This window comes from Tenrec ecaudatus, chromosome 18 (assembly GCF_050624435.1).
Source record: "Tenrec ecaudatus isolate mTenEca1 chromosome 18, mTenEca1.hap1, whole genome shotgun sequence".
NCBI lineage: Eukaryota > Metazoa > Chordata > Mammalia > Afrosoricida > Tenrecidae > Tenrec > Tenrec ecaudatus.
Window position 1 is genome coordinate 15,365,941 of NC_134547.1, and position 21,798 is coordinate 15,387,738.

Genomic DNA, 21,798 nt, shown 5'->3' on the forward strand with positions numbered 1-21,798 from the left:
TGTCTCCCATGGTGTTGACTGGTGGGATTGAACTCTCAACCTTGCAGTTAGCAGTCCAATGCTGAACCCAGGGCCAAAAATCGAAGAAAAAAACACCCCAGTCAAATAAAAAAAATTAAAAAAAACACCCCAGTCATCGGGTCCATTTCGATTCATGGTAACACTAGAGGGCAGAGTGGAACTGCTCTACAGGGTTTCTGAGGCTATAAATCTTATTGTCTCCCTGGAGTCAGCTGGGGGCTTCAAACTGCTGACCTTGTGGTTAGTAGCCCAACACTGGACCCCACAGTGCCACCATCGAGGGATAATCCCAAGAACACAACCAGACTCACTAACATCGGATCCACTTCAATGCTCAACGACACTCTGGGACAGGGTAGAACTGCCCCTGTGGGTTTCTGAGACTTAACTCTTTACAGGAGTGGAAAGCCTCGTTTTCCTCCCTCGTAGCTTCTGCTGATTTCCAGCTACTGGCCTTGTGGTTAGCAGCGCAAAGATTCATCACCTACTGCTCTCTCCCTCCTCCACTCTGCCCTGGCCACACTGGCGTCTCTGCTGGTCATAGCGTCTACAGCGGGCCCTTGGCTCAGGTTGTCCACCCTCACCCCCTGTGGGAATCTTCAGGGTTCCTGGCTGCCCTCAGTTTCCGCGAACTGGCCCCTACTAGTGTCACAACTGTTCTGATGTGTCCACAGGCTCTGGGACTCACAGACGACCAAAGCTAGCAGAGCTCCCGCCTCCCAGGCACCCCCACACCTACACACACACCATGCAGCAGGTGGGAAGCTGGACTGAGTGGCCGCTGAAGGTCCTGGCTCTAGGGGATTTTCCTTGGCTGGCCTGTGTCTCTAGGTTACAACGGACCAATCCCTGGTCTGGTCCTATCTCTCAGGTCCAATCCTGAACCTGGTCATGCTCTGTCCGCTGCTGGGTCTTGCATAGGGATGGACCCCAAAGTAAGCAGGCCAGGGTCCAGCAAAGAGAGTCTTGGATTTGCCGAATTGGGAGTTCAGAATCGCTCCTAAGGATCTGATGCCTGTTGGCCTCTGATTTAAATTGTCCTAGGCGGTTGATTGAAATCGGCCCTCGGGACATCCTGCGCTCTCTGTGCCTCCCATCAAGTCTCTTTGCCCTCGCTCCCTCTGGGGGTGGCTCTCATCTCCCGTGCCCCAATAGGAAGTGCCCGCCCCATCATCCAACCCAAAGGAGGGAGCCCTTTCCCTGCCGCGTCCCTCGGCTCCAGCGGTCCACTTGTGGCTGCCTGCGGAGGGATAGGTTCGCCGTCACACGCCTGCTCCCCCCACCCCACGCCCCCCCCCGTGCTACAAAGACAAAAATTTGTCCGTCCCCTCACCACCCCACCCCATCACTCCTCCCAGTGTTGAAGCACGCCCCGATGGCATGTTACGCATTGTCTCACTGACCACAGGGCGGTGGTTTAACCCCACCCGCCCAGTCCCGCGCCCGCGGCTGCTGGGGGGGGGGGGGGCAAGAAGAAGCCGTCGGCTCCGCTGAAAATGGACAGCCTCTGAGACCCGCAGGGGCCTGCGGTTCCACTCCGTCCTGCAGTCGCTGTGAGTCGGAGCGGACTCATGGTTGGGGGCGGAGCCTGGGGATCATCAGGCTCTAGTCACATTCCCTGTTGGGAGAAGTTTCGGTCCCCATTTTTCAGCTCACGAGGTGTGTGTTGGGGGGCGGGGTGAGAGTGGAGGGAGGGTGCAGGAGTTATGAAGTGGTAGTCTGGGGACGTGAGTCAGGGCAGAACCAGCTCCCCTTTCCCCCCCAGACCAAATCCCTCCCCTCCTGGCATGGCCCCAGAGAAGGGAAGTTCTTTTTTTAATTTGGGAATTTTTTTCCCGGGGGTGGGGGTGGACGGCTGGGATGGCGGGGGAGGTGTCTACGCATCTGGAGCTGACTCGAAGTTTCGCAAAAAGACGTCTGGGAGGAGGAGCCCTCGAGGCTACAAAAGTGTCGCCTTCCTGGGGTTCACGCCAAGAAGCAAGTGAGGGCGCCACGGAAAGCACTTGCCAGACATGGGCTGTCTCCAGCTGCCACCGACGCTGCTGCTGCTCCTGCTGGCACTCACCTGCGTCCCAGGTAGGGCTGGGCGGCAGCTGGCTCGCAGCGCCGGGTCTGTTGGCCGGGGGTGGGGATGCGGGGAGCGCTCTGGGTCTGATGGGGAGGGGATGCTTGCGGTCTGAGGGGTGGAGGGGGGTAGAACCAGCACCCAGATTAGAAATAATCCTCGTACTGTCTGCAACCCGCTCCTCCCACCCCCCACCCCTTGGCGCAGTGCTCGACACCCAGTAGATGCTCGGGAAACGATTCAGGGTTGGTTGAGCGCAGGCTTCTAAGGACTTTCACCCCGTAGCGAAAGTGCCCTAGTGGCGCCAAGGTTAAGCGTTCACAGACAGGCTCCTCGGAAGGACAAGGACGTGGCCTGGGGCTCCTTAAAGATCTACAGTCTCGGAAACCCAATGGGGCGGTTTCCACTCTGTCCTCTAGGGTGGCCAGGAGCCGGGCAGTGGGGCTGGCCCTTTAGGGAGCGCGCCAAGTCACGCCAGCTTCCTGACGGTTTCCAATCGGGCAGGAAAAGACCGAGCGTAACTCCGTTCCACAGAGGCTCAGAGAGATGCAGTAACTGGCCCCGTTAGAGCAGGGCTCAGGCCCCTCCAGGGGGCCCCCAGCGCTCCCCACTTCCTCGGATACCACCCCCTACAAATCACCCCAGAGGGCCGCACCCCATTTTACAAGCCGAGCCGAGCCAGGGGACCGGGACGCGGAGCTGGTCCCCTTAGCCAACCTGAGCCTCGCACCTGCTTCCCCCGGAAAATGTGCGGGGGGAGGGGGGCAGTTGAGAAAGGAAAGGAAATTGAGAAGGAATTGAGTCAGGGTGAGGCTGGGTGGTGGTGGGGCGGCGGGAAGCGAGGAGATGAATAACCCGGAAAACTGTCCGAGCCGCAGTGGAGAGGCGAACAGCGGAGGGGGCGAGGATGAGTAACGTGGACAGACAGGGAGCTCCGGGAAGGGACGTCAGCGGAGGCGTGGCGACCTGGGAGCAACTTCAGGATGCCGGGCGGGGCAGGGCTTGGAATCCCAGGAGCGGCGGGAGTTACACGCGGGGCTGCGAGGCGCCAGGTCCCTGGTTTGAACGCACCGGCCCCTCCGCGGGAGGACAGGTGTGACCCTCGGCTCCCTAAGCAACCTCGGGAACCCACAGAGGCAGTTCTGGCCTGGGTTCGGCTTTGTTTTGGGTGGGGGGGATGGTAGGTGGGGAGCTCGCCCAGGTGGCGCCGTGGATTAAGCGTCGGGCTACGAACTAACGGCAAGGTGGATGTTTCCAGGGCCCCAACCCCTCGGCAGGAGAAAGATGGGTCAGTCTTCTTCCAACAAGATCCACAGTCTGGGAAACCCTATAGGATAGTTCCACTCTCTCGTAGAGCGTCACTAGGAGTCCAACCGAGCCTTGGTGGCGCAGCGTGTTGGGCGGTGGGCTGCTAACCACAAGGTCGGCAGTTTGAATCCGCCAGCTGCTCCGCGGGAGAAAAGATGAGGCTTTCTGCCCCCACGATGATTTACAGCCACACGCCCCACAGGGGGACAGTTCTACCCCGTCCTACAGGGTCGCTATGAGTCCGGATTGACCCCATGTCAGCGAGGTTTGTGAGGTATTGAGTCAGCCCCAAGGCAGCGGGGATTGGGTTTGATTTGATAGTTAAAGGGAACATAGGCCAGGGGCTAGAATTTGGGGGCTTGCGGGTCTGGTCGCGACGAGAAAGGTTGGTGGTTCTAACGCACCCAGTCGCCCCAAGGGAAAGAGACCAGGCCATCGTCCCCCTGTAGCCTAGAAACCCTTATAAAACTCCCTGCCATGTAGCGACCCCTATAAGACAGGGTAGAACTGCCGCTGTTGGTTTCCGAGACTGTAACTCTGTAAGGGATCCGATAGCTGCTGTGTTCCCCGCCCCCACCCCGGTGGAGCTGCTGATGGTTTCGAACTGCTGACCTTGAAGTTTGTAGCCTCACACGTGACCACTCCTCTACCGGGGTTCCGCTAGAGTCTAGATTCAGTGGTTCTCAACCTGTGGGTCGCGACCCCTTTGGGGGAACAAATGACCCTTTCACAGGGGTCACCCGATTCATAACGGTAGCAAAAAGACCGTTATAAAGTAGCAACGAAAATAATTTTGTGGTTGGGGGTTGGTCACCACAACATGAACCGTATGAAAGGGTCTTGGCATGAGGAAGGTTGAGAACCGCTGATCCAGAAAAATCCAATGGGGCAGTTTAAGTCTGTCCAGTTAGGGGCAGTTGGTTTGGAATTCACTTGAGGGTGCCTAGTAGCAACAGAACCGGGATTCTGGGGTGCGAACCGGGTCTCACAGGGTAGGGGTACCAAAGAACGTCCCAGTGTGCCAGCTGGGGCAGGACGAGGGCAGGGCTCAGGCATGCTCCTTCCCGGACAAAACCAAAGGGCAGCTGGTGGAGGGCCGGGGTGGGTTCGTGGGCGGAGATAGAACGTTGGGGTGGATGGAAGGGTGGGTAGAACCTGGCTTTGGAACCAAACTCCAAGCCCGAACTTAAGTGGCCGAGGCCACCAGTCTGGTCCTGGTACTGGGGCCGGCGGGTGGAAAGGGGTCACCCTAACACGGGTCTTCAGCAGCCTCATTGGCTTCTTGCTCTCTGCTCCCGTCTGCAGTCTCCTGGGGCCTGCAGTGCATGCAGTGCGAGATGAGTGGGCTCTGCCAAGCAAGCGAGTGCGCCCCCGGCGATGGGCTCTGCAGGACCACGACCATAAGCACGTGGGAAGGTGAGAGTCCACTTCCCCGGCAGCAGGCACAAGAGTGACCAACAGAACCCATAAGGACTCCCATTGCGCACCCACGAGATGGGCAAGCATTTCATCATCAGCCAACACCCAGGCTGGGGTGAGGATGCTAACCCAGACTCCAATGGTGGCGTGGGATTAGCACGTGTATCTGTTAGGTTTCTTGCGTGGGAAACACCTCGGTTCCTGGCTTCCCAGGCGCAAGAAAGAATTCACCCAAGCCAGGTTTGCAACCCAAGTGAGTTTTTATAAAAGGCGGAAGGCTTTGCTGGTTTACAGTCCCTGAACAGCCACATGTGGTAGCCTGAGGCCGGAGAGACCAGGGCCCAGCCCAGCAGAAGGCAGGAAGGAATCCCAAAGTCGGGGCTATATCTCCAGGGTCAGGATATTTGGGGCCTTGGGCAGGGAGGCGTGGTCGGAGGTATTGGTTGATCCCATTGGCTGAATACCCCCCACCCCCCACCTAGTTTGGGCCCTCGCAGGTGTACCAATCACCTGGCTCCAGCTTGAATTGGCGCCTGCCCCTGCGTCATTTTGGCTTCCAATCTCCTGTAGGGGAGGCGTCCAGGCATGGAGGACACCCCTGGCCGCTGCTTCTCTTAACCTAGAGATCAAACCCCAAACTCACTGTCACTGCTATTCCGATCCTGTAAGAGAGGGTGCAGCTGTAATTCTATAAGGGAGTAGAAAGCCCAGGCTCTCTCCCTCGGAGCAGCTAGTGGTTTTGAACTGCTCACCTTGCAGTTGGCAGCCCAACAAATAACCGCACCAAGTAAAGTCAGTGCAGGTGATGACAGCCAGATGGACGGACACAGGAGGTGCAACAGTAAGCTCAAATCTAACAATTGTGAGGGGGCGCCGGGCGGGGCAGTGTTCCACTCTGTTGTGCACGGGGGTCGCCATGAGTGGGAACCATCTCCACTGCACAAGGGAGAGCAACACAGGCAGCAGGGCCTAGGAACAGCACCCCGCGGCCGCCTCACCTGAGACCTGTGCCCCGGGACCCAGAGATCACAGGGGTTCAATATGTGCTCGGAGCAGATGGAATGGGGGGGGGGAATACATGATTTTCCCATGCATCCTTTGAAGCCCCCTCTTCTGGGAATGTGCTCCTGAGAGCTCGATAGGGAAGGGCAGGATCAGGTTGTCAGCAGCAGGAGAGAAATACTGTGACATAATCACATACTAGAATGCTCAGCCTGTTGGCGTCCTGGGTTATGCATTGGGCTCGCTAACTGCAAGGTCAATGTTTCAAAGCCACCAGCCACCCTATGGGAGAAAGACAGGGCTTTCTACACCTGTAAAGACTGACCAGGTTGTGTGTGTGGGTGGGGGTGGGGGTGGGGGAGGCAGAAAAAAAGAGGAGCTGATACCAAGGGCTCAAGTAGAAAGAAAATGTTTTAGAAATGATGATGGTAATATATGTACAGGTGTGCTTAATACAATTGAATGATGGATGGTCATAAGATTTACATGAACCGCCCCCCCCCAGTAATCTGATTAATTAAATAAAAAAGAAGAAGGAAGAAAAGAGAGAGTCTCTAAAACTCAAGACAGGGGTTTTCTACTCCTGTCAAGAGTATGGTCTCAGAAACTCACCGGGGCAGTTTTACCCTGCCCTATGGGTTCTCCGTGAGTCGGCATCCACTCACTCCATGGCCTTGAGTTTGGGATTTTTTTCTCTGCTCTTCTTCTCTCCCTTAGAAAAGATGTGACTCAAGCCAGGGTGGAGACCCAAGTGTGTCCCACCCTAATCCAGCTACGTTAACATAGCAGTAGCCTAATTCTGCCTCATTACCACATCTCAAAAAAAAACCCAAGCTCCCTGCCCAAGGAGTCTCTCCTGACTCTGAACCACCCCCTCGGACACAGTCGAGTGGCTCCCAAGGGTGTCTGAGACTGTCGGTCCTTAACCCATGACTTCCCCAGGGCTCCTTCATGACCACACAGAGCTCAGGATGTACAACGCACACCACGGAAGAGCTTCCTATCGATGGGGACCACAGCTTCACGGTGGATACTTAACCCCAGTCCAGCTGGTTCCCTACACCTTACTTGCATGATCTCCCCAGTCACTGTGAGAGAGTCATAAAGAAGGGCCTGAGCCAGTGGTTGGTTAAGGCGCCTTAGTAAGATTAAAGTATTTCCCTTTCACAGGGGTGCTGGTGGCTTAGTGGGCTGCTAATCACAAGGTCAGCGGTTCCAAACCCCCTGAGAGCGTGGCTGTGGAGTTACAGTCTCAGAAGTCCCCAGGGGACAGTTCTACCGTACTATAAGGCCATCCTGAGCCGACATCGACTCGATGGCAGTGAGTTTTTATTAGTGGTGTATTCCTGCTAAGATCACTAAGCTAGAGGGGAGCAGATGGATTCAGAAGGTCCTGGTGGTGGCACTTGTCACTGACGGGGTGTAAGCTCCCAGGAGAGCTGGGGAATTCTGGAAAAGACAGGGTGGTCCCCAAATAAGAGAAGGGACTCCACAAGGGATAGCCCCTCAGTGTGTTGGAGGTGACCAATGCATGTTCTTCACAGGGGGTGAAGAGCAGGAAGTGGTGGTGAGAGGATGTGCCCACCCGGAGAAGACCACTAGATCCATGAGCTACCGAACAGGTTCCCAGATAATCACGCTCACAGAGACGGTGTGTGAATCAGACTTGTGCAACCGGCTCAGCTCGAGTGAGTAGGACGCGCCTTCCCCTCCCCAACCCTACTGCATTGTTTCGTCATCCCCATCCTGTCCCAATTCCACCCTACAGCCTGCTTGACCCCAGTACTGACCCCCCAACTCAAGTCCACTCCGCCCTAATACCTACTCAGCCCCACCTCTAGCTCAGACCTACCCCCAACTCAGCCCATTCTCAACCTCAAGGCCAATCTCATCTCCAACTCATTCTGCTCTTTATCCCTAACCTTATTCCCATTCCCATGTAATCTCCAAGCCCATTCCCAACTTCATTTTACCCTAATACGCCCACTCCAACCCATCCTATTCCAGACACAGCCCCAAACCCATCCGCAGTCAGCCCAGCCACTTACATACTCTTCTCCTGACTCATTCGCAATCGCTAACCCCATGCCCATCCTGCAACTGTTTCTATTTATAGTTGTTTTAAGTAGACAGTAAGAAAGGAACCTGGCAGAGTGGGTGACAAACTGGTCTGCTCACCGCAAGGTCAGCAGTTTGAAACCACCAGCCGCTGAGCCGGAGAAAGATGAGGCTTTGTGTTCCCGTAAAGACTGACAGCCTCAGAAACTCCCAGGGGCAGTTCAGAATTGACTGGGTGGCAGTGAGTTTGGTGTGGGGCGTTTTCTATGAAGCATGAAGCACTCGGCTGCAAACAGGAAGGTCAGTGGTTCAAATCCACCAGTCTCTTCTCGGGAGCAGGATATGTTTGGGCTGCTTCTGGAAAGGGCCACACACAGGCTTGGAAACCCTCTAGGTAGCTGCATGCTCTATCCTCTCGGGTTCCTGTGAGTCGGATTTGCCCCGACAGCACTGGGTTGGGTTTGAGAATTTATCAAAAAGATGCAACCGCGACTGGTAGACAAAGCCACGGGGGAGGTCGATGGGGTGACCCACGGATGTCTTGGCATCTGTCATGTCCCACGGGGACAGCAGATGGTCCAGGCATTCAATGGTGAGCGGCCACGAGAAAAGCAAGGGCCCAGAATTCTTAGTAGTGGTCAAAAGCGGAGGGGATGAGATGGGCTGAGGTCAACTGGGAAAACCGCTGGGATAGATTCTTGGCTTGAGCTGTGAAAGAGATGCTAAGACAAAAGGGCCAATGCCGTATGATCCCACGCATACGAAATAAACCGATCTATAGAAAGGACAGCCTATCCGTGCTTATCAGGGCAGTTCAGAAGCTCACAGGACTGGTCTTACCCTGTCCGATAGGCTCGCGCTGAGTCAGCATCGACTCGATGGCAGTGAGTGGGTGTTTATCAAGACTGGGGGAGCACCGACTTCTATACCACCCTGCATGTGCCCCGATCTCCTCGGATCCTGGAAGCAGGGTTGGGTCTGCCGAGTACTTGCATGGGAAGGTTGGGAGGGAGGAGGGAGGATGAGAGAGCTATCGTTTCAGGGGCACTGGGCTGATGTTAATGATGGCGGAATAAGTCAGGAACAGAGCGCGATCATGGTTGCACAGTGCACAGAATGTCACCAATGTCACTGAATTATACATGTGGAAATGGGTGACTGTCAAATGTCTCGCGAGCATTTTTACCACCGTTTTTTTAAAAAAAAGGATGGGATGAAACTCGTGCAGACGCTCTTATAGAGCTTCATGGCTCTAGTCTAGAATCGAAGGTGCCCTGGTGTCGTGGGTACGCGACCCTCCCTCCAGGTGGACCGTTTGGAACCGCCAGCAGCACCTCGGGAGAAAGCCCGGGCTTTCTACGCCAAGCGCCACCAGTTACAGTGTCAGAACGCACAGGGCCTCAGACAGACCCACAGGGAGTCACCACGAGTCCGCATTCATGGGACGGCAGTGAGTTTGGTTTGGTTTCGCGGCATCTGGAAGCAGGTGGAGAAGCATCCAGACTTGGCTTGTTGGGCTTCTTGTTCTCAGCCGGTATTGCTAGTTGCTGTCACTTCTGGCCGCTGGCGGCCCTGTGTGTTTCACTGGGTTTTCAAAGCTGTGACCGTTCAGGAGCCGATCACCCAGAGCTGTCTCCCAAGGCACGTCTGCTCTGGGGGCGCTCGAATCTCCAGCTATCCAGCGAGTCAGTGGTGACCTGCTACCTACCGGTGCCACCGGGGCCTTCCCCAAAAAAATTCAAGACAGTCAAATGCCCTTCAATTCCCCAACAAAGAGGAAGCATGGTCCGGGACTGGACCCAGCTCACATGACTGAGCATAGCTATGTCCTCCTGGCCCTGCTGAGGAAGGAAATTGGCTGAGGTGGATCCGGTCACAATGATGTCAGGCCCAGCAGGGCACCAGTGTCTGAACGGGTTGTTCCCGCTTCTCAGCTTCCTGATTCTGCCTGATCCCCGACATCCTGACCCCAGATGTCAATCCCCTGATCAAGACCAGGTCAGCTGTTAATGTTTAAGGCATTGGATGATGGCTTCCCCCATCAGTTAAACCTGATTAAGGAAAAGAGTTAAGACTTGGGACTCGGTACAGCTCCTCATCAATGGTGATGTTTACAATATTTACCGACACTGGTTCCATCAGGCGCTGACCAATCAGGAAGGACTCTTAGAGGCCCTTGGCTGGGCCTGACGTGGCCCCTTTGGCTGATGGGACTTGGGGGCTCTGGGGGTGAGTTGTCAGGGGTCTGGTCCGTCAGGGAGTCAGGCAGGGGCTGTCAACTCAAGAGCTGATAAGCCTACATCAGCCCTCTTTCTTATGTACTTATTTATTTAAAGAATGTATTGGATTTCTTATTATGGTTGGGAAGCTCCCTGCTAACTCATAGCAACCTGCCCACCCCCCACCCCACCCCTCCCCACCCCGTGGGTTTCTGAAACTATAATTGTTTACGGGAGTAGAAAGCCTTTTGGAACTGCTGAGCCTGTAGTAAGCAGCTCAGTGGGTAAGTATGACATCACCAGGGCCCCAATAAAGGGATTTTTAGAGAGAGAAGGACAACAGATACAGAGCCCCAGAGGTGCATATAAGTGTGTCTGGCTGGTGGCAGGGAGAAATGAGGAAAGACACAGCTAGTGAAATTGGCAGGACCCTAACAGGGTCTTCTAGGCCAGGAGTCCTCAAATTTTTTAAACAGGGGGCCAGTTCACTGTCCCTCAGACCCGTTGGAGGGTTGGACTATAGTTAAAAAAAAAACTATGAACAAATTCCTATGCACACAGCACATATATTATTTTGAAGTTAAAAAACAAACAGGGCAAAAACAGCCGCCGGGCCGGATAAATGTCCTCGGCGGGCCGCATGTGGCCTGCAGGCTGTGGTTTGAGGACGCCCGGACTAGGCCGTGGCAAAGATTATAGACTTCATCTTGGGGCCAATGGGCAAGGAGTCCTGGAAAAATTCTCAGCAGGGAAGTCTCACATTCAGATTTTTTAAAATAAAAATTATTATTCTGATCTTACAGTGAAAGACGGAGAAAGCCAGGGTGAGGAAGGGGAGGCCAGCCTGGAGGTGGGTGCCGTTGTCTAAACAAAATAGCGTGTCGGTGGACTGACAACAGGTCAGCTCTGCAGAGGGGAGGGGGCAGTTGGATCTAAGCTATTTGGCAAGTAGATGAGCCACGTGGGGGGTGGGCGTCTCCTTCTAGTTGACGATGGAGCTGCCTATGTCAGACTAACCCTCCTGCAAATAACAACTGTAAAAACTATAATTACCAAATTAGAAAAGGTCAACAACTGTTTGAAGTTCCTGGAGAGCACCTGACGCAGGCAGGGACTGGAGGAGCCATGGGCGTTTTAAATGAAGGGCAGCCCCCAGAAGTGGAGTCCCACAGTCAATCTGCCCTCCCCCCAACCCCCACCCCACCACCAAGTACGCTTTCCAACCCGCCGCAGTGGGAGGGAGAGATGTTGGGGACATAGAAAGTCCGTCACTGGATGAGGCAGGAGTTGGCGACTGGGATTGCCAGGGTATCTGGTGGCCTTGTGTTTCCCCTTGCCGGGTCAGCCGTTCAAAGGGGACAGTGTTTCCAAGTGAGAAAGCCGAGGCTTTCCACTCTCACAAAGATTCCCGGTCTCGGAAACTCACATGGATATTCTGCTCTGTCCTTGGGGGTCAGGATGGGGCAGGATTGACCGGAAGGGAGTGCGTGCTCTTTGTTTGTTTGTTTTGTTTTGTTTAAGAGTGTCTGGGCACTGAGAGTAAAATGCTAGAATGGGTGGGGTGCCCTAGGAGAATAAGACCCCTCAAGTCATTGGCACGTGGGCAGGAGGAGACGCCGAGAAGGCAGTCACTGGGAAGCTACAGAACAGAGCAGGGATTGTAGCAGACCCCTGGTGCTGGGAAGACAGGTCACCCAACTGGAGAGAGCCCAGTAACCACCTCAGGCCTCTCTGAGATCACAGCCTGGGATGAAAGTCAAGATGGAAGTAGAACCACCCCCAACCCAAGCTGTGCCATTGTGGGCCATCAAGGAGCCCTGGTGGAGAAGTGGACTAACCACTGGGCTGGGCTGCTAACCACAAAGTCAGTAGCTCGAATCCACCAGTTTCTCCACAGGAGAAAGATGAGCCTGTCTGTTCTCCTAAAGTCTCAGAAACCCAAAGGGACAGTTCTCTGTGCCATCAGATCTCCGGGGGCCAGAATCGACTCAATGGCAGTGACTTGTTTTCTTTGTTGTTGTTGTTGTTTCATTGTGTTTCCATTGAGTCGATTCCATCTCATCACGAGCCTGTGTGACAGAGGAGAACTTCCCCATGGGGTTGTCTTGGTTATCGTATTGACAGCAGCCGGTGGCCAGAGCTACTGGGTGGGTTGCAACCACGAACCTTTTCCCTTAGCAGCTGAGTGCTTAGTGGTTGTACCACCAGGGATCCTTTAAAAAGCCTACCTAGTCCACCCTTTAGGAGCACTGGGGGAGTAGTTGGTTATTCATTCAACTCCCAACCTCAAGGTCAGCCGTTTGAAACCAGCAGCTGCTCCGAGGGAGAAAGATGAGGCTTTCTATTCAGATAAAGAATTACAGTCTCGGAAACCCACAGGGGCAATTCCACCCTATCCTACAGAGTGACCATGAGTCTGAGTCTACTAGATGAACCAGGATCAACTCGAAGGCAGTGAGGTGTTTGTTTGTTTTGAGAGTCAGCTTTGAACAGGAAGAAACCTCAACCCTCTCTGGGGAAGATGGCATCTGATACAAACATACAGGGTATGCTGAAGGAAATTTAAAAGGACCAACTGACACGAAACCAAGAGAGAAAAATGAGCAATCGGAAGAGACTTGGCAGATCCTGGCGTCCTCAAACAGGGAGCTTTGTGATCAATATGTTTCAGGTTAGAGAGGGACGGACAAATTATCTAGAGTCCGGTTATTAAGATAGCCAAGCAGGAAATATAAAAACAATGTTGACATTAAGAACTTGATAACAACACAACCCAAAAAAAAAAACCCCAATTCCACTGACCAGTAGGTTCTGACTTATAACAATCCTGGAGGAGAGAGTAGAACTAATTTCCCTAGCTGTAAATCTTTATGGGCACAGACAACATCTTCTTTGTTTGTTTTCTCTCTCTCTCTTTCTCTCTCGCTCTCTCTGAGTGGCTGATGGGTTTGGTGGTGGTGATCAGGTGCCTTTGACTCGGTTCCAACTCATCGAGGGAGTGGAACAGAACTCAGTAGGCATGCCCAAGAGCAGGTTAGACACAGCAGAACAAGAAGATGCAAGAGCTAGAACACAGGCAGGTCAATCGAAGTTTCCAGATGGATGCATTGAGCAGTGAAGCTCAAGGAGACCTGCCCTGGGATTGCGGGATGTGGAACTCAGGAGAAGGAGAAAATGAAGATTTTCATTGGGGGCATGTAGATATCTATCTATCTATCTATCTATCTATCTATAATTTATATCATGTAGATACACGAGAGACAGCCTGGGGACATCCTGTAGACAGGTGGATGTAGAGGTCGGAAGCTCAGGGGATTTGGACTGGATCCGTGGCCACCGTATTGGGGTCATGTCAGAAAATACACACCCTCCCGGGAGCTGAGGATATACCATGAGAAATCAAGGGGGTGGGGCCCTACGGCCGAACCCGAAGGCTCACTTGCCCTGTGAGTTGTGAGTTGGCCATTTGGGACCGCATTCGCAATTCCTGTTTTCGCATGAGAAGATCGGGGGATTGGCCTTCTCTCTTCCTTTGAAGGGAGAATTAAGCATTGGATGGAAATGATTCACCTAATTATGGCTCCTGGCATGCTAATTGAGAACCTTGGCAGAGGCAGCCCTCTGGCTTCTCTCTAACACTTGGCCCCAATTCAACTTGGATATCTGAAGTCAGGAAGGAGGTGCCCTGTGCCAGGCATGGGGAGCGGTGCGTGCAGAGCCCAGCTCAGAGGGAAAGTCTTTACAGGGAAAAGTAACTGATCCGGTGAGCGACCACGTGATCCGGGATCAACAAAGTGAGCCTTTGATCTCTCAGACAATGAAGTCATGTGTCTTTCTCAACCCGTGACTGCATTACAGCATGTCCCCAGCAGGTCCAAGGAAAACACACATGTGTCCTTTCCCAATGGTTTCCCAAGGTCAAGAAGCCGGAAGAGGCTTAGCTGGGTGGTTTTGGCTACGTGGATCTTTCGTGAGGTTACAGGCAAGATGGCAGCCTGGGGTGGGGACACCTTAAGGTTCCCAAGGTAGCTCCCCTCTCATGGTTCATTCACTCCCATGGCTTGGACCAAAGCATCGGGTCCTGGTGCCTAGGTCTGCCATGGGACTGCTTTGGGGTCCTCTAATGGGCCAGCCAGCTTTCCCCCAGGTCCGGGTTCCACAGGAGAGTCAAGCCATTGTCGCAATGGCTTCTATGCCCTGGTCACAGTGTGCACTCACAAGTCACGTCTGCAGTCTCCTGTTGGTCACAGGGGTCAGTCCTGGTCCTTCTGGGAAGGCACTGTGCAAGACCATGGATACCGGGAGGCAGGGATCGCTGAGGGCCTTCTTGGAGACTGGCTACCTCGGGGGCAATGGAAGGATTTCACACGTGTGTCCTTCGTGTGTTCAGCCCTGGTTCTGGCTTCTCAGGATTCACAACCCAGCGGGAGAAGCCGCTCTGTCACGGGAGAACCGGAAGACCGAGCGTGAGCTGAGCTGGGTTGGGGAGGTCAAGGGCGCGGTGGGAGCTCAGAGGAGAAATCCTGATTCAGCCTGCAAAGTCTGGGAGGGCTTTGTGGAGGAGGGAACCTTGGAAATGACACCTGGAAGCCTGAGCAGCCTTTAAGGGAACGGCGTTCCCAGCAAGGGCAAGGGCAAGGACAGAGATATGGACACAGTCAGCACGTCTATTCAGGGACTGCGGCGAGTCAGAGGTGCTGGGTGACACAGAATTGGCGCTCTGTGATTCACCCCAAGGTGGGCGGTTTGAGCCCATCCCATGGCACTGTGAAAGAAAGTCCTGCAATCTGGTCCCCTAAAGATTCACACTCACTGCCGTCACGTCGAGTCTGACCTGCAGCCACCCTATAGAACAGGGTAGAACTAACTGCACCTTGGGGTTCCCGAGACTGGAAACCTTTACTGGGTGTATAACAACAATGATAATCTCACTGACGTGGAGTCCATGCCAACTCCCGGTGACCCAGCTCTTCAGGGGAGTAGAAAGCCTTGTCTTTCTCCCGATGAGCGGCTGGTAGGTTCGAACCTTGGGCCTTGCAGTCAGCAGCCCAACGGGAAACTCACTACGCCACCAGGCTCCCTCCACAAAGATCACACCCTGAGACAAGCCTGTGGGAAAGTTCTGCTCTGACAGACAGACGGCATTGCCACGAGGCAGGAGCCAGTGGGTTTGCTGTCCTGGTGGACTTGGGGGGGGTGGGGGGCTGAAGGGATGTTAGTGAGAGTCGACAGGTGGCCAGGACCCCGGCCTGTGATAGGCCTTGAATGCTACATGGATGGAGGAGCTTGGGATGGAACGCAATGGGAACCATGAGCCGGCTTTGTGCAGAGGAAAGGCCAGGTCAGATCTGGGTTAGAAACAGCCTGCTGGAGCTGTGTGGGGTGCAGTCTGGGGGAGCGGAGGGCAGGGGCAACACTGGAAACCAGGAGCGGGTCTGAAGAGGCAGGATGGGCAGGGCTGGGCACTGGGCTGAAGGGCTGGGTGAGGAGGGATCGGTGCCAAGAGGAGTCCTGGAGGGAACTGCATCTCAGGATTCCTCACCTAGAGTCTCACCTCCTGCCTCTCTTCAACCAGAGCGGGGCACCTTCTTCCCCCGAAGCCGTTACCTCGAATGTGTGTCTTGTGCCTCCTCCGACTTGAGCTGTGAGAGGGGCCGGGAACAGAGCCTGCAATGCCGCAACCCTGGAGAGCAGTGCTTGGAGGTGGTGACCCACCAGGACTTGGAAGGTGAGCCCCAGCCCACCAGCACCTCCTCTCCCTGACCGCGCTCCTCCCTGAGGCTGCACTGGGCAACCTTCAAATAGCAGTGGTCAGCAAGGCTAGGCGTTTCACCCCCAGGAAGCCCAGGGCTGCTAGGCTAGTTCTATGGTAGCCGGAACAGAAACACCTTCCAGTTTTGATAGCCAAGTGTGATGGAGAAACCAGAGGGTGCCCGGCTGTCAGAAAGAAGAGACTCGTCTTCAACAGACAGCCACCGAAGTGCAGTCCCAGCTAAATTTACTGGGAAGAAGCACACCACCTGTACGATCCAAGGATCGTAAATCATAAAATCCAGATCCCATGGAGGGAATTGTCTCAGAGCACCTGGTTTGCAGAAGGCTGTGGATGACAGCGGAAGCCCCAAGTCCATTTACAGGGTCCCCACGGGGACTAAGCCTCTGGTGAAGCCCCTCTGACCTAGTCCACGGGTGTGAATAGCCTTCCTATTTCTATTACACAGAGAGTGTTGTAAAGTTGGCATGACAGATGTAGCTGGGTTAAAACGCAATACCTTACCACGTGGTCTCCCTTTTCACCTGTTCTAAAGTTATTTCAATTAAAAAAATCATTTTATTGGGGGCTCTTAGAGATGTTAAAACCATCCATAAAACCATTATATCAAGCACACTTGTACATATGTTGCTATCGTCATTTTCAAAATGGTGTCTTTATACTTGATAGAATTTTTAAGATTGCTTTATGGTCCAATATGGCTGCTGGACTCCGAATCTCAGGTCCACAGTCCAGGAAGAAGAAAAGGGACATAGAAGGGTTTTTCTAAAAAACTCACAGCTTTGTAATAAGAGATCTCCTTTCTAGAAAGTCCACAAAGCACCCTTACTAAATCACATTGAGTAGAACTTAGTCTTAAGACCAGAGAGGCTGGAAAATGCCGTCTCGTGGCTTCCCCCAAAGGGAAAGGAGGGCAGAGAATGAATGAATGGCTAGTGGAGAGAACAGATCTGACCTCAGACCTGCACCCTCCCCTGACCTCTCTCCTCTGCCCGCTACAGAGAGTTTCGGGGATGAGCGCCACATCCGGGGCTGTGGCTTTCTCCCTGGCTGCCCAGGCCCCACTGGTTTCCACAACAACCACACGTTCCACTTCCTGCGATGCTGTAACACCTCCAAATGCAATGGGGGTCCAGGTAAGGGACAGGGCGCCCAGGGGAGGCCGGGGAAGGGAGCAGGAAGGCGGCCTGCCCCAGCAGCCCCAGCAGTGTCAGACAAAACCTTTCTCCTCTGGAGGTCTCTGGAAAATTCCCATCCTCAGAGAGGAATGTCATTGTTCCAGGAGCCAGCGACACCTCCATAGGAGAAAGAGGAAGCGGTCTGTTGATGGGTCAAGGTTTACAGTCTTGAAAGAGGGTCTCTGGGAGTCAGAGTGGACTTGATGGGAGTGGGTTGGGGGCCAATTGTTGGGCATCCCGGTGTTTCCAATGATGATGCACTTGGCTGCTAAGGGAAAGTCTGGGGGGTTCAGCGCGCCCACAGGCACCCCAGAAGGCCACCTTTGGCCTTATACAGAGAGTCTGGAAACAAGATGGGCCCCCAGTGGCCCTCCGGGAGCTACCTGCCAAAATCGGACCAGGGTTCCCATTCCTGCCCAGGGTGCTCCCACCCACCAGCACGGTCTGATGCGGACACATGGTCTCCACATGGTGCCACCCGCCAGTGCTGCCAAGGATCTAGGCTTCGTCAAGCTGGCCTGAGTGATCTCTGCGTGGATTGCCCAACGGAAGGGACCATGCCAACTATTGGGACATTAAAAAAAACAGTCAAGAATGGAAAAAAAACAAATCAGCCATTGGAGCACGAGTTCTACTCTGACATGTGGAGGGGGGAGAGGGGGATGCGATGCGTAGGCGTTGCCTCAAGGACAACTTATTCTTGTTTCAATTTGTTCAAGCCTTTTCTAAGACCTGCCTGCTCCATCTCTCTGGAAATCCGCCGCTGTTCCCTACCTCCGCGGCCTCCACCAAGGCCAGGCCGTCATCCCCTCTCCCCTCGAAGGCCGCTGTTCTCTCCTTCCTGGTTTCTTGGGTTTCCACGTCTGTCGTTCTAGAAGGGACGTTCCACCCAGCAGCAGAAGCGATCTCTGCCAATAGCAGATGCATCCGATCGGGTCCATCACTGGCCTGCCTCGCGCTCCTGCGTGGCATCTCCCTCTTACTCTTAGAGCGGGATCCAAACCCAGGTCTGCCTCCTGAGTTTCCTTTCGTCCCTCCCGCTGTCAGACTCCATCCTGCCTCCTGAGGTTACCTGGCTGACTAGGTCGCATCCACCAGGTCTTCGCTTTCATGTTCTGTTCCCCAGGGGGGACCTTCCCTGTCCCTCCCCTCCAATAGAGCTTCCTGATGACCCTGTTTCTCTAGACCAGTCTTTCCCAAAGTGAGTGGTCCTGCCCCGCCTGGTCGGGGTGGGCGGGCACTAGGGGCTACAAGCAAAAGCAGATGCACCCACTTCGTGCTGGATTACAGGGACATTGTACAAAAGGTTTTCATTGCCGGGGCGACGCCCGGTCTTTTATTTTTTTTTTAAAGGGGGGGCCATAGGCCAAAGAAGTGTGGGAATCTCTGCTCTCAACCAACGATGCTCAGTGGGCTTCTCTGCTGGGATGCATCTGTTCCGGATCCGCCCACTGCCCCGTGGACACGTGTGGCTATTGAGCACTGACATGAGAACGGAACTTGGCCTTTTCTTCAATGCGACACCGTTTCAATGCCTCCCACCTATCCGTCCGTCCGTCAGTCCACTTAATCGTCTTGGCGGCTTGTGTGTTGCCATGCTGTGGAAACGATGCGAGAGCCCCTGGAATCTCGCGTTAACAGCAGGGCTGCTGGAGGTGGGCCGGTGTCTGCAGAGCTTCCAGACGAAGACTAGGAAGAAAGGTCTGGCGATTGGCGGTTCCAGAAGTGCAGCCAGTTGAAAAGCTACACGATGGATTGCGGCAGAACGCGGCAGAGTTCCAGAAGATGAACGCCAACATGCGAGCGATCGTGAGCCGGGCAGAAGCTGTCCTGGTGTTGGATGTAGGGCGGCGTGGGCGAGGCTGGCTGGGCACAAGGTAGCCCCCCCCAACCCCCGGCAGTAAGCGCCGTGAGGACAGGGCCTGCTGTACCCCACAAGACCACAGACCCAGTGCCTGGCATCTCACCCGCTCAGGTGGAGGGCCACGTGGAGTCTGGAGGTATTGGATGTCTCTCCTAAGTCCTAGGGCAGCGGTTCTCAACCTGTGGGTCATGACCCCATGGGGGGGAGTCAAACAACCCTTTCACAGGGGTCCCCCGATTCATCACAGTAGCAAAACAACAGGGAAGAAGTAGCAACGAAAATAATTTGTATGGTTGGGGTGGGGGGGTCCCCACCACATGAGGAACTGTATGAAAGTATAACGGCATGAGGTCCTGGGGGGGGGGGGTAGGCAGAGAAAAACAACCCAAATCAAACCTATAGCCATGGACTCAATTCCAAAGCATCACCACCCAACAGCACAGAGTAGAAACTGCCCCGTCGTTTTAAGACTGAGATCTTCACAGACGTGCACTGCTGACCCCAGCTTTCTCCCACCTACGGGGCGGCTTGTGGGGTTGAACTGCTGGACCTTTCCATGAGCAACCGGCGCCATCAGGACCCCCCACAAAGTCTAGAGAACCGCTCCAGAATCGATCGCCATTCCAAGGACTGGCCACAAGATGGCTCTGGGGCCTCTCAGGCTCAGAATGGCAGGGCTCTGGGGGTGGGATGGGGGTTGTGGTCCGTGCTAGTGTGTGTCTTATGCTCACCACGTCAGTGAAGAAGGTTCACAGGACAGATTGTTCGTTTGACCTCCGGCAGTCCACACCCACAGACCCTCTCTCTGAAACACGACTCACCCCACCTCCTCCCTGGGTCTCCTGCCTCCCTCCTCCTCCTCTTCCTTCCTAATCCCTCCTGAGCCATGTCTTTGGGGAATTCTGTCCCCTTAATCTCAAAGGGCTGATGGCTCTAAGATGTGCATCCCACCCCACTCCCCAAGTGCTACTGTGGCCCTTGGAGACCTGTCCATTGTTGGGCTGAAAATGGAACCAAAGGTCGGAGTTCCATTCCTGACCTGAAGGGTAACTGAGGCCCACAGTCTTGAAGGTTCCACCAGTGTCTATGCAACCAGGGAACCCGGGGCTCTTATGATTCCGAGTTCTCCAGACTCATTGTGCGGTCTTTGTGTCTCTTGCCTTCCTTTAAGTCCTCGAGCTTCAGAACTTGCCCCAGAATGACTTCCAGTGTTACAGCTGCGAGGGAAACAGCACCCATGGGTGTTCTTCGGAAGAAACCTCCCTCGTCACCTGCCGAGGTCCCATGACTCAATGTCTGGAAGCTACGGGCTTTCATGGTAATGCCCTTGGAGATGGGAAAGGGGAATTCTTCTAGAGGTGGACTTCCGATTAGACTAGGCTTAATTGGGGTGGATCTTCCTGTGGGAAAGTTACTGGGGTGGAAATGGCCAAAAGGCATTAGGGATTGTCCATTAGGAAATAGACATTTGGCGCAAGAAATGTGGACTTTTGGGGAGTATTTCCTGTAGGTGGGTGGGACTTCCTATGGACTCCATGGGCTTGCATTCTGCAAAGTCCTGTGAAGCCCAGGTGGTCTAATGGGTTATACATTGGGCTGCTAACTACAAGGTCAGCAGTTCGAAACCATCAGTTCCCCAGAGGGAGAAAGATGAGACTATCTACTCCCTGTACAGAGTTACAGCCTCAGAAACCTACAGGGCAGTTTGACTCTGTCCTATAGAGTCACTAGGCGTCAGAATTGACTCCTTGGCAGGAAGTTGTTTGCTTTGTCCCATTTCTGGGCAACGTCCCTTGTGAGAGAATGAGAAGGACCCACCATGTCTTAGGATTGTTAAGGATCTCCGTTTTGAGAACTACTGCTTCCTCCAGGGGTGGCGGGGACGGCCTCTACCACCAGTGCTACTACGTAGCCAGCTCAGAATTCCACGCCCAGCTTCAAAGACAGGGCTTCTCTGAGAGGAGGGATCCCTGAGGCTCCCTGAGGGGCCAAGGGGCATCCTGAGTCTCTCTCATCATCTTCTCTTCCCTCAGCGCTGGGGACCCCGGACTATATCGTGAGAGGCTGTGCTACCCCCTCCTGGTGCCAAGGTCTCCACACAGCCGAGGCCTTCAGATTGACCTATCTCAACGTCTCCTGCTGTTCGGAAAACGGCTGTAACCACCCAGCCCGGGATACCCAGCCCCGCAGGGGGAGCGCCCCCCGGCCTGGCCCTACTCCCCTCAGCTTCACCGTCACCCTGCTGCTGACTGCAAGACTGTGGGGTGGCATTGTCCTCTGGACCTGAGGCCAGAAGTGCACCTCTCACCTGCCCTGGCTGGCTCCAGGGAACCCCTTACGCTCTCAGTCCAGCAGACTTGCTGTGTGACCTTGGGCCAGTGTGCTGCCCTCTCTGGGCCTGTTTCCCCAGAGGTCAGAAACGCCTACCTCACATTGAGTTGTTACGAGAACCAGAGGGGACAAGCTGGAGAGAGGAGGGCCCTCGTCATTACTATTTGTATCTCTGCGGCCACTGTTGTTGCTGTTATTAGTGATTAATATTTGATTATTTAATATTTTATACTTAATAAAATGTTTGTACCAGGGAGTGTGGCCAGATGTGCCTTGCTCCATAGCGCCTGACTTGGGGAGGGTGGGGTGGGGAGGGGGCACTTGGGGAGGGTGGGGTGGGGAGGGTGCACCCTATCATTAGAATTCATGTGGGTAGGACCCAGGAGTGGCCTGCGTGGCACCAACGGCCGAGTGCTTATTTACGGACCAAAAAGTTGGATATGGATTATTACAAGAGCTGTAAGAGCTCCCAATAAAATGATCTCTTAATTAAAAAAAAGAAAAGTTTGGAGGTTCGAGCCTGCCCAGAAGCATCTCGGAAGAAAGGCCTGGTGATCTCC

General features: G+C 54.4%; 1 protein-coding gene across 2 annotated transcripts; it reads left to right on the plus strand.

The window, feature by feature from the left end:
- The first annotated feature begins 1,512 nt into the window (after positions 1–1,512).
- PLAUR (plasminogen activator, urokinase receptor) lies at positions 1,513–21,494 on the plus strand. Of its 2 annotated transcripts, XM_075536757.1 has the most exons (8): positions 1,522–1,680; positions 1,935–2,097; positions 4,700–4,810; positions 7,360–7,503; positions 15,668–15,820; positions 16,867–17,001; positions 20,079–20,225; positions 20,941–21,494. In XM_075536757.1, exons 2-8 carry the CDS (start codon positions 2,034–2,036, stop codon positions 21,192–21,194), a joined length of 1,008 nt encoding a protein of 335 aa, XP_075392872.1. In that variant the 5' UTR covers positions 1,522–1,680; positions 1,935–2,033; the 3' UTR covers positions 21,195–21,494. The 2 variants fall into 2 exon arrangements, with proteins under 2 accessions (XP_075392874.1, XP_075392872.1); XM_075536759.1 differs by lacking the exon at positions 7,360–7,503 and having other exon boundaries at positions 1,513–1,680.
- Positions 21,495–21,798: the final 304 nt, after the last annotated feature.